Here is a 14934-nt window from a genome sequence, read left to right on the forward strand (position 1 = left end):
ACAGTCCTTGCTTGGTGACTTTCAGAACAAATTCCATAGCCTTGTAATTGCCTTCAGGTCTTTTCATTTGAAGGCATGTTTATTTGTCCATATTGTCTCTTTAGTTTGTGTTTTCAATTTGCATTGAAGGTTTTAGGTGGGTCATTCAGGAAACTATAATAGGAATATCTTACACTCAAACCCAGGAGTAACTAACTCCTTTATTTCATGAACATGTGTTTTCATCTATTAAGTAGAAAAAAATTATTATTATATTGAGTCATACACAGCTACTTTTGTATTTCTGTTGTATTGTAAATATCAAAAAAACTACAACTACCTATAACATATTTCAATCCCTTTGTAGATTTCACCAATAAAAAAACCTGTTCCACCTGAATTTTCCAAGCTCAGTTTTTGTATGGCTCTGTTAATCGGTTAATAATATAACCATTTAATGTTTGCATAAGCATTTTTGTGTCCAGATAGCAGAATACATAAAACTGCTAGAAATTGTGATATCTGGAGGCTAGTTGCTGTCTAACATAAGTTACTTGTCCATACTTCTTATTCCAGCTGTTCTATTTGCTGTGATGCTGTCATAACATTGTAACACAGCTGTGAATCACTGTCTTCCTTTTAGCTCCCATTTGTTTGTTTATAAAGAATTTTTAAGTCCTCTGATTAAATGTTGTATCTGAGTACAGGATGTTTATCGTATCTGAATTTAGCACCACTGTATAGTTAAAATAGGATTTGGCAAATAGTTTATATTCCCCTACCAAACAAAAGCAAACCAGTCTGCCAATTACACCATAATTTGCCAAGGTGTATGAAGGTAATGGTAGAGGGTTTTGATGGCACAAACTAAAATGTATATCCATAGTTTTGTTACAGCTCTTAGTGCAAACCCTAAAATTATATTAACATAACCTAATGGAGGTGATGCTATCTGTGGTATAGAAATACTAAAATATTTATGAAATTAAATATGCAGATAGAGCATATTAAATATTAATGCCCTTTTAATGTTAATCATGAGTAGAACTCATGTAAATGCCTTTTTTCATAATCAGCAAACTATAAATTCTATCCCTCCCTTCATGTGGGGAAATAAAAACTAACATACATGTTATTTTAGTAAAGATTTGGGGGACACATTTAAATAAATTTTATTTTTAAAACGCCACCAGTAATCAACCATGGGTTGTTTTCTAGAGTTTCTGAGTATGTCAGAGAAATGAGGTTTTAAAGCACTTGTGATGCCCTTTGTGTTTTAGCCCAGCTCTGGAGCCAGAGCTGCAAATGCTGTATTTTATGGCCTTGGAGGGAGCTGAAGTCACAGGGATTTGGCTTGGTCTTTTGTTTGGGCCACTCCACTCCACTGCAAGCAGACTTATTGCTGTGAAGTCTTTGTCTGAAATCCTGCTCTGAATGGTTTTAAATATGCAAGGACAAAGAAATGCACATCTATATGAGTGATGGACTTTATGGGATGCTGGGGTTGGGATCAGTGGTTCTGGTTGAGCCTGATTAAATTAAATTCTAATAGGCAAAAATTATAAGCTACTCAGGTTAAAACTTCCATAGTAATCTATTTCTTTCTCGTTTCCCATTCTCCCATCAAACAGAAAGAGAATTTGACCCAAATAAGCACTGTGGAGTACTGGATCCTGAAACAAAGAAACCTTGCACAAGATCGCTCACCTGCAAGGTATTTTTCTTAGAAGATAGAATATCAGATGCTTTGTTATAGTTTAAATCCTACCACAGTAGTTTGAGAGGTCATACCTGCTCCTGTCTTACAGACAATGGGTATGGTATTCAGGCGCTGTCTTCAGGTAATTCTTTTGTGTAATTCTGTTTCTTTGAATCAGAGCATCTGCATTATTCCACTGATATTTCTAAAAAGATTTTTTTCTTGTCATTTTATTATGCAGAAAGCATTAACGTTTCATGTAGAAGCCCAAGTGTTATTTTAAATGCTTCTTTTTTGGTTCGTGTGTGCAACAATGTTGAAATATAGTCAGTTTTTAGTAAAAAAAATTACCATATTTTTGTATAATAAATTACTTGGAGGCTGCCCTTGTGATAGTAATAACTCCTGTGTCAAAAAGTAGCTGCAATGTGAGACATTTCTAATGAACATTTGTATGTGTATGTTCTGCCTGTCAGTAGAGATGATCAGCTAAATTTACTTTAAAATGTATTTAAGTTTTTCAATCCAATGAAGTTAGCTTTTCATTGGAACTTAAAAGCTACAATGATTTTCCTAATATCGTAAAATTACTGGAATTCTATTTTCCATCTTGGAAAAGGTAAGTCAATAGTCTCTATTATATAAAAATTGTTGCAAAAACTAATTTTAGCCTTGATGTTGGCATTTCTTAAGAATGACTTTATAAATTATCCAAGATAATGTGGAATAGCACCTTATTTCCATAACTGTGGCTAAAGTTGTTTGAAGTAGATTTTATCTTTTAGAGTAGTGGTGTATCAGAAGTATAGAGGACTCATAAACAATGTCATGCACACACAAATGCTTTTTAACCACCCTATTTTTAGACTCATTCACTTAATCATCGACGAGCAGTTCCAGGCCGTAAAAAACAGTTTGACATCCTTCTAGCTGAACACAAAGCTCGATCCAGGGAAAAAGAAGTTGCAAAAGACAAAGAGCATCCACCATCTGCAAGGGAAAGCTATCAGAGCCAGCCCACACCAGCACAAGACTCTCTGTCAGGATCCTCAGTGAACTCTGGGCAAGAATCTAAAGTAACATCTCCTGCAAAATCTAGACCACCAAATTCTGTACTTCCAAGGTAAGCAGTTCTCCAGTGTGGAATGCTGCATTCTGAAAGTGCTGTAAGAAATTTCTTAGACTTTCATACAGCTTGTTTTATAAGCATTTAATACTTCTTTAGGCAATTGCACAACAAAACATTAATATAAGAATTTCTGCTAGCTGATGTTAACCGAACTCTGTCCATGGTAGCCTGTGATCTAATTGGGAATAAGGAAAGGAATAGTGTTCACCTTTGGCTCAGGATCTCAGACTAACAGCATTTTTTTTTTTTTTTTTGCTAAAATGGTCGGTAATAATTAGGAAATACTATATTCAAGTCACATTTGAGAACTATATTGCATTATATATGTAATATATGCAATATACAGTCACATTATATTCGGTCACATTTGAGAATAAAAGTCTGTTTACATGAATCAGTGTAGGTACTAGTGGTAAAATTCTGCACATTTATATAGAATTTTTCTCCAGAAATACTTTGCCAATTACATCAATGGAATTCTTGTAAAAAAAGTTGTAATTTAGTGTTGATTCAAAACTACTGATATTAAGCATCCATAGCATGTCTTCCCTTGTTTTGAAGATTTTTCTTAGAAAGGACAAAAACAGTCTTCAGAAGGACAATGAAATCTTCTGAAGGCATCCTTTTGCAAAAAACAGCGTGAGGTATTTGATGTACTGAATTACAATTATCCTCTGGAAAACTTCACACACGTTTGTTTATTTGTGGGTTTTTTTGGTAGTAATTTTGTCTGGAGTGCATAGAACTAAATTATTTGGTTTTGTTCATATTTATATTTTTTTTATAATTCATTTCTTTGCAGAAACCTTGGTCTGGATTGGGTGCTCGTTTTGGGACTTTCCTACTACAATAGTCCCTATTTCAAAGAGATATTTCTTGTATTTGCTATCTCAGGTCTTATAGAGACAGCTGTTTCCAATGTTTTCTGTGGGGCCACCAAGCCTGAATGAAGTTTTATTCTTATGGTGGCAGAGGTGGGCCTTGCAGGGTTTGAGTGAAAAGACAATGAAAGAATACCCACAGATGAATTGATCCTTCTCTGCCTAATTCTTGTAAAAGCAGTGACCTTACACAGTCCTTCCATAGAGAGGAGTGCAGACAGACAGGTAGAAATGGGATTTAGTAGGTGTTCCAGTCAAAGTAACAAAACTGGAGTGCAATTCCGTGAGAGTCAGCTGCAGAAATTGCAGAGGTAGTAGTACAGGAGGAGAAGGATTTGAGCAGTCAGACACAGTGAGAGTGCAGTGCTGATGCCATGGGTGAGCAATCCCTGCACAGTCAGGAGAGGGCTCCTGTCCACAAGCTCAGGCATTGCTGTCCTGACAGCATGAATTCGTGAGACTGAAGATCATCTATAGATTTTGCCCAGTGTGGGCATCTCCTCCAGCCTCAGAGCTCTCCAAACATACTTGGTTGTACAGACTGCAATTGAGAGTCTTTTCCACCCCCACTTCTAATTTAATCTGGTTTTAAACTACTTTTGAAAGGCAAGGCACCATCATACCCAAAGACATTCCTACTTTGTTTTATTGCATTTTAGACAATGGTAAAGAAAACCTACATGCTGTGAGGAGTTCTCCCAGTTACTTCACTCAATAATCTGCTTGTAGAAGGGGGTCAGCTAAACACTCTTTTATTTAGTACACTAATTTTAGTAGGATTTTTGTAACTAGACTCTTAGGATTAATCAAGTAGCTGAGTAATGGTTCAGCATAAGATGATTTTATATACCTGATTTTTATTTGTGTTTTAAATATACTTTGTCTCTTTCAAGATCTGAAATCCAACTTCATGACAAATTGAAAATTTCAGGCAATAGAAGGGTCCTTCTGTTAATATTAACGATGACAACTCCACGATATATTTCAGACAAGACCAAATGTCAGCTATTCAGTGTCTTTTACTGTCCTTGTTTACACTGATCATTTCTGCCATCATTTGCTTTGATGCTTGATGGCAGCAGGTAGGTTTATAGAGCCTTTAAATGCTAATTATTTAAATGTATATTCTCCTTCTAGACCTTCATCTGCAAATAGCATTAACAGCAACAGTTCTTCAAACCACAGTGGGTACGTACCAGAGCTGCCACTGCCTTCCATGGGAGGTGATATCACAAGCAGATTGTCCAGTGATGAAGGAGAAGCGGATGGAGCTGAAGAATCTGAGAAATTAGACTGTCATTTTTCTGGACACCATCCCAGACCTCTTGGGGTATGTGTCAGTCTCTGGCATGCCTTGCCATTGTTCTTGCATAATTAAGGAGGGGAGAACAAATACGTAATTTAATAAGAAGGTAAGGAATGAAGATCTTACATTCTGAGAACTGTTCTAAAGAGAAAAAATACATTCAACAGAAAAGGGTAAGGATGGGATAAGGTAGGAGGAGACCACTGGTCAGTGCACATGGTACATTGATGTAGGACAAGATGGGCAGCAGAAAATCAGAAGTTCTATTTTTAGATTGTCCTCTCAGTAGACCTCAAATTTGGTGTCGTTATGCTAAACTGAGGAAAGTTGCATTGCTTTAAATGTGGCATGAGCAGATATTGTCTTGGTTATTGCAGTTCTTACAAAACTGTACCTTGCAGTTGGTGGCAGAGAGCTTCCATTTATTTCTGTAGTCTGGTTTAAAGCAGTAATTAAATGTCATTTATGTGAGTGTATGTGGACTTAGAAACTACTGCTTCATTCATCTCAAAATGGAAAGGCTTTGGTGGTGACTTAAGTATGTTTGAGCTGCTGCTTTTGTCCTTCTGTGTTTGTGAGAAATTTCATTGTAAGTAGTAAAAGCTGCTTTGTGGTATTATCTCTGCAGTGTGAATTTGTTTACACTGTTCAAACCAAGAAGCAGTGGAAGAACTTTTGAAGTTCTTAGGAGTTGGTTCTTATAAAAATTGAGCCAAGGAATACACTTAGGTGTTTTCCCTATGATATGTAGAATAAAGCAAACATTGTGATAGCTGGTAGCATTGTTTGTATTCCCTAGAGCAAAGGAGAACTTGTTGCTTTCAGACACCAGGAAAAAGTATGACCCAAACATTAAATAACTGTCAGATGAAATCCTGCATTTGTTTCTTACAGAGAAAATGAGAATTACCATAGTCCACATAATAGTATGATATGCAGAAACCTTCTATTTCCTTGGTACTATTGTATGCTGCTTTGGTTTTGCTGACTGCTTCTCTGTGAATTAAAAACTAAAGGTTCACTGCATGGGTGCCCACACAATTCAAAAATAATCTAAGTGCAGCCAGTTCTGTACATGCTTCAGCAGAGAGACGTGGCTGTCAATAGCCATTTCAGTTTAGGATCCTAGTTCTGTTCAAGGCAAACCCACTGACTCATCTGTTCTCTGAACTCTTAGCATCTCTCAGCTGAAGCAGTTGCTGGTAGCCAAACCAGTTCTTAGTCCATATCAGTGTGAAGTCAGAAAAGATAGTGTAAATCACCTCCAGTTCATGGTAAATTGCTGAATTTCATATTCGGGTAGACTGTTTTCCTTACAAAGTCCCTCTCCTGGCCACGTGGTAATAATTGATCTGGGAAAAGTCAGTAGCTACTTAAATTGCCTCTTGCTGGTACTTGATGTTCGTGGTAGCTCACTGGGAGGTGAGGTTAGTTTATCAACTTAGGTGGTGGTTTTAATTAACCTGTTTAATTTTGTCATGAAACAGATTTAAAACGAGCAGTTGCAGTCACCACTTGCTGTCCATTGAGCTGACAAGCACTTTGAACAGATGCTCTTCTGCCACATCAGTGCTTCTGCTGTCAGCCAGAATTGGTGTGACTGGGTCTGTTGTATGATGGACAGTTGTCTTATTTTGAGAGGATGATTTGTGACAGATTTCTCTGCAGCAGTTCTCTGCATCATGTAGATGAGTGAGACTGAGTTGAAGCAAGAGCAGGTTCCTGATTGTAACATTTCAGTGTAGTAGGACTTTTCAGGAAGTTCTCCAGAGGAAGTGGTGCAAGTACTCCTGAACTCTGCAGCATTCCCTTAATACTATTCCTCCAGCTGATTTTCATGCACTGTGGAGAGTGTATCCCATGTTCTGTTGTAGCACAGATGCCATGGATGATAATTTACTTTTTTACTGAAATGTCAGGGATTTGTTTATTAAGTAGATACTAAAGATGTTCCCATTGCACTTTTTTCCTCTTCAGTTAAATTTTTATTGCTGTCACGCAATTATGAGATTTAAGACACACAGAACAGTGTACCTTGTCTTTCTGAGGCATTAAGAATTTTATCTTTAAAAGTACTTCAGCAGTTACATTCTTTTTCTGGCACTGATTTATTAGTGAAGTATGAAATATACTTTACACTAAGCTGAAATATTATGCACATATTTCATAAAAAATTCTTTAAAAATATATATTTATGCTGTAGATAAGAAAACCCACACTTTAAAAGAAGTTTTATATGCATGATACAAATTACAGTGGTGTTCCTTGATCTATCAATATATATTTCATAATGTAGAAACACATTTTTATAAGCAACATTGAAATACCTTTTCTTTCAGTTCTGTTCATATGGCAGTCGTTTAATGGGAAGAGGGTACTATGTCTTTGACAGAAGATGGGACCATTTTCGATTCGCACTGAACTCCATGGTAGAAAAACACTTGAACTCACAGATGTGGAAGTAAGTGGATTTTTACACTTGGTGGGTAATTTTTAATTCTGTAAAATTTCTAAATTAAACGCTCCATGGCCAGTGTTTGTAAAATTACCTCTGTATTAAGGTATAGCAGTAACATATATGCAAATCTTCTCTTCTCTGTTGAGGAATATACAGCTCAACAGAACATTCTCCTAGTCCGATGTAAATTTCTGCCAGATTTAGGACTTTCTAGTCCCTAAGAATCCAGATTTTTGCTTAGAATTTTATGCCTTTATAATTCCCCTCTATCACCCATTCAGGCTTTGCTGTGCAAGATTTATGAGTTGTAAGATAAGGAACTTGGTGCACATCTGTCTGTGTGTAAGATGGAATATGATAGGTTTTTAATCCATAATGCCCTTGACTACACAGATCCATTGAAATAAACTGCACTTCTAAAATAGAGGTTAATTATTTTTTTTAAAGAGTAATTATTAGTTCATGGCATCTGCAGATAGGATGGATTTTTGGGGTATTCTGCTACAGAATATGCATTCTTCTTCCAATGTAATGATGCTAAAGTGCAGTGTTTCGTGTCACTGTTAATTATCAGGACTGTGTTATATTCATTGGATGCCAGCCATTAGATAAACAAGGTTTTTTATTTAAATATATATTTTTAAGCACTAAACCTTGGCTTGTCTGACTAACCTGGTAACTTAATGATAATGGTGCCATTGTGCTAGGAGATACAGTTTGGAAGTGATTGGTTCTGCCATAAAAGGGCCAGTTTCATGTCTGTTCAGAGATCAGTCATGCTCTATCTGCTTTGTGAATTCATAAACTACTGTCTGTCACCTTCCATAAATATAAATATTTTAGTTTCCTTATATAGGAAGGTTAAAATTTGTTACCTATTGGCTTTATTTGTCAAGAGAAAAGATGCCTGGGTATCTGAAAAAACATGTACTACAACTAATACAAGCTAGTACAGAAAACAAAACCTCTGTAGTAGTTATTTGATACCAGAAGTAAACAGGCCTTATCCTGCTCCCACTAAATCTGATTTTAAAAGTTTTCCCAAATTTTAGCTGTTTATGTCATCTCTAATATGTTAATGAGCTCCAGCCATTAACTTGTGTGTATAACACAGGAAGTTGACAGTGCCTAACCCCTGTTTTATTCCTCTGCTGTCCTCAACCCCCATCTGGGCTGACCTCGCCCTGTGCTCCCCACGCAGAGCTGGGTATGAGGCTGCTGTGCTGTAGCTCTGCAGCTGTGGCCAGAGGTACAGGGGTGCAGGGCCATGTTCTCAGAACTGTAACATTAACAAAGTATTTTCATCCTTAGTTCTCAAAGTACTTTGCAAAGATGGGTAGAAATTCTTGGCCCTTCTTTAAAAGAAACGTGGAGGACAGCTGTGATAAGCAGCTTTGTTTGCATTGCAAGTGGCAGGCAGTAGGACTTCCTCATTTCTGGTGGCATGGACTGTGTATAATCCCTTATGTAACTGTGCCATAAACATTGTTCTGTCCAACAGTCTCCATAGGAGGAATACCTGGAAAGAATGCTTGTAATTAGGATTTAATTTGTGATAAAACAGCACACCCAGGGCTGCTCTTCTGTCTATGAGGGCAAGAATATGCCTTTAAAAATGGGAAAAGTGTCAGTGGTGAGGATAACAAGGGCAGAGTTATAGGGCTGTGCAGCTTCTCAAAAAAGAGAAATAAGATTAAACTGTGCATTAAATTTAAGTCTAAATAATGGGAAAAGCTCACATAGTTTTTGAAGAGACATTATGAAAGTCTCGTTCTTTGATAATATCACATTAGATAAAATAATAGATGATGGCTGAATGGAAAGGAATTTGAATACACCCTACTAATTCCACAAATAATATTATTATACTTTCTTCTCAAAAGAGTATTCAGTTGTTCATAAAGCTTATCAAGCTGTACTGAATATTTTGTCAATTTTTCAGTGAAAATTAATCAATAACTTACCTGTTTAATCCAATATAACCAGCTCTCAAATGAGCTGTTGGGAATAGCACTGCAATTGGAAAGGGATGATCTTTCCTCTTTATGCTCAATGCTTCACAACCCCCCCAGACTGGCTCATTTACTGCCTTAATGAAATCTAACCTATAAGTCTAGGTTGATATTGAAACCGTTCTACAACTTGAACTTTGAAGCAAAACATATGCAATTAATGAAACGTAGTGACTAGGATAAGTATAGGTGCCAATGTCAGGCATTTTATTTGCTTTTTTTAATTGTTTGGTAAAATAAGAAAAGGAAAAAGGAAATGAAATTTGTAATAATGTGTTTTAATTGTAATACTGTGCACTTAATTGCTGTATGTGATTAACAGAATACAATAGGAATCAAAATTATAATGAACTAGGTTTGCCTTTTTGAATAAGTTAATGGAAATTATTTCCTATCTGCATTGTTTAGATGGAATTTTTTATGTATCTCTTCTTATTTTTTTCCTTTCCTTTTCTATTTAGGAAAATTCCACCTGCAGCAGACAGTCCCATGCCTTCTCCAGCAGCACATGTCTCCACTCCTTTTCCAGCATCAGTCTTACAGCCCTTCAGCAACCCCAGTGCGGTGTATATTCCTTCAACACCTATCAGTTCAAGAATCACTTCTTCTTACATAATGACATCAGCCATGTTATCAAATGCAGCCTTTGTGACAACGGCAGAGACAAATTCCATTATGTCACACACCACAGCTTTTCCTCACGTGGCTGCAAGCCTAAGTATCATGGACTCAACTTTTAAGGCGCCATCAGCTGTGTCACCAGTGCCAGCAGTCATCCCTTCCCCATCTCACAAGCCATCCAAAACAAAAACCAGCAAATCCTCAAAAGTGAAAGACCTGTCATCTCGGAGTGATGAGTCTTCAAGTAACAAAAAGAAAAAGCCGCAGTCGTCGTCTTCATCGTCATCATCCTCATTGTCTTTGCAGACATCTTCCTCATCTTCATTTTCAGGGTCCCACAAAAAGAACTGTGTTCTGAACCCCAGTTCAACGTTGAACTCCTATCAGGCGACATCCTCCTATAACAGTGTGTCTGTGCACAATACCAATAATGGAACAAGCCCACTCAGTGCCAAATCGGAGCCCTCAGGAAGGACTTCATTGTCAAGTAGTTCAACAGACTCAGTGAAACACATGAGCATGGTAGTGAGCAGTATTGACTCTTCTAATCTGTCTGTATCTTCTCTTGTGCACCACTCAGGGGACCACTCCCTGGGAGCACATAATGCAGTGTCTTCTCTACCCCTTTCTTTTGACAAATCAGAAGGAAAAAAACGTAAAAACTCTAGTTCTAGTAGCAAAGCCTGTAAAATCACTAAAATGCCTGGTATGAATAGTGTTCATAGAAAGAGCACTGCCAACCTTATTTCTGCGGTGCCAGATCCTACAAGCAGCTCCATCTCTCGGCAGGTAAGGGACTCTTCTAGTTATTTTTTTGCAGATCATGTCTGACTTCCTTGAAATATTTCATGCTGAAGAGAAAATACCACATATGCTTCAGATGGGTTTTCATCACACAACTTACTTTCTAGGTTACTACAGAAATGTATTTGTATTTGTTTTGTACCAGTCATAGAAAGATGTTTTGAGAGTAAAAAAAATCATATATATACATATATATATACTTTCTCAAAATATTTTTATGAGATTTTTTTATTCAATTATTAAAGTAGCTATTTGTATCTCTGAAAGTAAAACTGAATGTCCAGAATGGATAAATAATTTTTAGAAAAAAAATTCTACTCAATTCTCATCTCTCTGAAATAAATTGTGTTACTGAAACAGGAAGATGAGAGTCAGAATTTCTGTTTATTTCTTTTCTCAAACTTGTTGCTGATTCATTTCCCAATGTTACACAAGTCACTTCATATCTCTTCTGTAAAACATATCTACCTTTCTCCTGGGGAGACTCTGAGGTGCCTGACCTCAGATGCTGTTTCCTGCTTGAAACTGGAAAAATTAAGAATTTAGGATCCTAACCAGATGACCTTTAGTTGACATCTGGTTACCTTTTTCAGTGTACATGTGTTCACAGAATATTGAAGTCAGTGCAGCAGATAAGGTTACACATGCTTGCTTCATTGATAGCAACAGAGCTTTGTCTCCTCTTTCAGTGGAGCTGTATAAGGACAAAAGTGTATGTGAAGTAAGATCTGGTGGGAAAACTGGCAATACAATCTTTGTAATGACCTACTGTTCCATTCTGCTACTGTGTGTAGTGCTGTGCAGTGCACACAGAACAGCTCTTGGCCCTGGCGTCTGGAAGACAAAGCCATAGAAATCAGGATACCTCCAAGAATCCAGGGAAGGTAGCTTAGGAAATTTTTTGTTGTTGTTTTTTTGGTTTTTTGTTTTGTTTTGTTTTTGGTGACACTGTCATTTCCTAAGTATATTGCACATAAAAACAAGTGGAATTTGGAAAAGAAGATGATAAGGGCAAAGTAATCCATAAGTAATAATGGCAGAAATGGGAGAGGAAAAGAGGAATAAATGAATCCTAAAGCTAGTATAGGAGACAGAATGCAAGTCTCAAAGACTGGCCCAGCAGGTATATTTTCTCTTTCCTACTTCCAGCAGAGGTGCAACAGAGATGACTTGTTTGGCTTTTTAAAATGGGGAGTGGCATTGCCTTTCTATTGTAAGCTTCTTAAATGTGTCCTGCAATCAGAACTGATCTTCAAGTAACTGAAGTCAGCAGAGGTTGCTGTAAATTCTTCCTTCTGTCAGACAATCTGAATTTTGAAACGTGTGCCCAAAAAGATTAAATTGCCTGGAAGTTTAAGGTGCCAAATGGAAAGAAAAAGTAAGTACGTACAAATTGGTACTTTGGTACAAACACGGGTAATAGGAAATGGATTGTATCATCTTTTCACAGGACATAGACTGTATCTCTAGCTAGTGCAGTGTGAGGAAATCTTACAAAGGAGGTTCTGAGTTCAAATTCTGAGCTCCCTTGGGGTCAAATCTGTTCCTGTGTGTCATCCCTGTTTCAATTTGTGATGTATTTCATTGTGCTGCACAGTAATAGAAGTAAATAAACCATAAGAAATCAATCAGAGGTCTTTGCTGAATATTTATGAAAATGTAATTCTGACTAATATTTTTTTAAAGTAAGAGGCTAAATATTTGTAATGAGTGTTGCAATATAGATATTTAAATATGTTATACATATATATATGTATGTTATGTATATAAATATGACCAGGTGCATATATACATATATATATGTATACATGCATATATGTGCATGTGTATGTGTAAAAGTTGGTCACACTTTCCTTTTATACTGCTGGTTTTTGGAGCTACAGCAGTAGTCAAAAATAGGATGTAAAATGGAGTTAATTGTATTTCAGAAGTCAGCCTGGCAGCTAATTGTCTTTGAGACAAGGATACTGTATACAGTACAACATCAATGGAATTTGTACCCATTTAAGCATATGGGTCAAATATACATACTCTACATGTGTTCATTGGCGCTCTGGAGAATACAATACTTAAATTCCCTTTTAAGCTGTGCTGTTTGACTTGCTGTGTTCTAGTAATGCAATTACAGTAAAAATTCTACCCAAAAAAATGGTGTGGCTTAAAATCTTGCTCCTGTTCCTTCATGTAATAGGGGAAATTGAAGAAACTAAGAACATAGCAATGGATGATAGGCTCAGGTACAGTTTTCTTATTTAATTCAATTCTAGACTGGATAGATAGTAACTGGAAGTATTAACCATTGGTTTTTGAAGTACGTTTTGTTTTTAAAAGATACTGGGGGGAAAAAAGGGATTTGAGTTTTGGCCTCCCACTTACACTTTTGAAATGGTTTCCCATCATTAAAGACCCAAGATATCTGGGAACCTTTCTTTAGTTTCAGAGTGCTGTACATGTTCAGCCTGTGTGACTATTTCTCTATTTAAAAGGAAGACATGTATTTATTATGAAGGGGTTTATGAATGCTGTAAAGGTGCATGTAGAGAAGAAAGATTTGCAGGTGTGTCCCAGTGTTCTGAAGGACCAGGAAAGATACAAGGTTGTGTATCTTTAGTCAAGATTTGTTGTTAAAGAATGTTACCCTTTAGAGAACAGCTGTGACAGGCAATACAAGCTGAAGGGAGCAGGACAGGCAAAAGCCCATCCTTTTAATCTTCATGCACCATGGGAGCACCTTCAAAACTGGTTGTAAATAAAAACTTTTAACATTTATTTTGGATAGAATCTGAACAGAGAACACTGTTTCAGACAATGTCTGTATGAGATAGGGCAGATAGAGAGGAAGAGAGAGGCTACCTTTCATTCTGCACATGAAATGGCAGAGTAACAAACAATGCTGCAGAAGGGAAGAAGAAAGTTGCTCTTGTGAAGGCCCTCCCAGCCAATGCCACAGCCCCACGAAGTCAGTAAGAAACTGACTACAGCATTTCTCACTGTTTAGGAGACAGGTTCTTGCTGCCCCTCCATTAAAGGATTAATATGATGTTACTTGAAGTCAGTGACTTTGTAAACAACTATTCACACTGCAGTCATTTGCCATTTGCAGGCAGGTGTCCATGGTTAATTTTTATCAGTCTTGTAACCCCTGAGGAACTACTCCTCTGACTCAACAGCTGTGTCCCTTCTTGTGTCACAACAGAAATATCTACACCATGTTTACAGGTCATTGTAGAAAAACCTTTGACCGGCTGCTCTTGCAGAGTGCTGTAAACTCACAAACATTGAAACAAGCAGTTGGACTATTGCATTATTATTACTGAGTACTTTTAAAATGTATGTACGTATGTGTTCTACAATTTACACTCATTCCCAAAGAAATTCTCTGATGCAGTAAATGGATACAAATGCAAATTTGAATCTCTAGAGTTTGGTCCTTGTGATTAATATTTGCTTTATTGATTAATGATATATAGAAAAAAATGGAATAACTTATGGCATGGTGCTTGGCCACTTGGTGTAAGCTCCCCAGGAGTGGGGAAGGTCTCCTGGGGAGGATCCCATGACCTGGAGCACTCTGTGCTCTCTGAAAAGCTGCTCTAAGTAACTAGAGAAACCAGTATTACAGTCTGGAGAGGTGGGGGGTTACAGTTTATATTCCCTCAGCAACTGTTTTGTATGTTATTTTCTGACCTGTCACAGTATTTGTGTGCCTTTTAAGACTATTTAAAGTATACAGGCTCTGAGAGATAATGATGATTCTATCTGAAGCGTATCTTTTGCAATTGCAAAATACCTGTGTTCCAAATGCAGCGTGATTGGTACTACGTTACACAGGGAAGGGAAGGCCATCACCAGCGTCTGAATTCAACTGACAAATATGCCTCTCAATACTGCTCAATTAATGTTTTTCAGATTGGAAAAAATAGCAGTGTAGCTTTGTCACAATCCAGTCCTTCGAGTACATCAAACCCAGTACACAACAGACAAGTAAGTTGCTTTTAAAAAAAGTGTACTTAAGTAGTCTGTAAGCAGTTTTTAAGCATTTTAT

The 14934-nt window shown here is 37.0% G+C and overlaps 1 protein-coding gene across 6 annotated transcripts in view; it reads left to right on the forward strand.

Annotated features, from left to right (window-relative positions):
* The window catches only part of ATXN7L1 (ataxin 7 like 1), a 112194-nt gene that overhangs the window by 91522 nt on the left and 5738 nt on the right, over positions 1-14934 (forward strand). For all 6 annotated transcript variants that reach the window (XM_088165820.1, XM_014869007.2, XM_014869005.2 and 3 more), the window contains 6 exons: positions 1611-1693; positions 2545-2801; positions 4826-5018; positions 7334-7455; positions 9926-10874; positions 14799-14873. In XM_088165820.1, the coding sequence (XP_088021946.1) occupies positions 1611-1693; positions 2545-2801; positions 4826-5018; positions 7334-7455; positions 9926-10874; positions 14799-14873 (1679 nt within the window). The remainder of the gene's footprint in view (positions 1-1610; positions 1694-2544; positions 2802-4825; positions 5019-7333; positions 7456-9925; positions 10875-14798; positions 14874-14934) is intronic.

Source organism: Sturnus vulgaris, chromosome 5 (assembly GCF_052056855.1).
Source record: "Sturnus vulgaris isolate bStuVul1 chromosome 5, bStuVul1.hap1, whole genome shotgun sequence".
NCBI classification, from domain to species: domain Eukaryota; kingdom Metazoa; phylum Chordata; class Aves; order Passeriformes; family Sturnidae; genus Sturnus; species Sturnus vulgaris.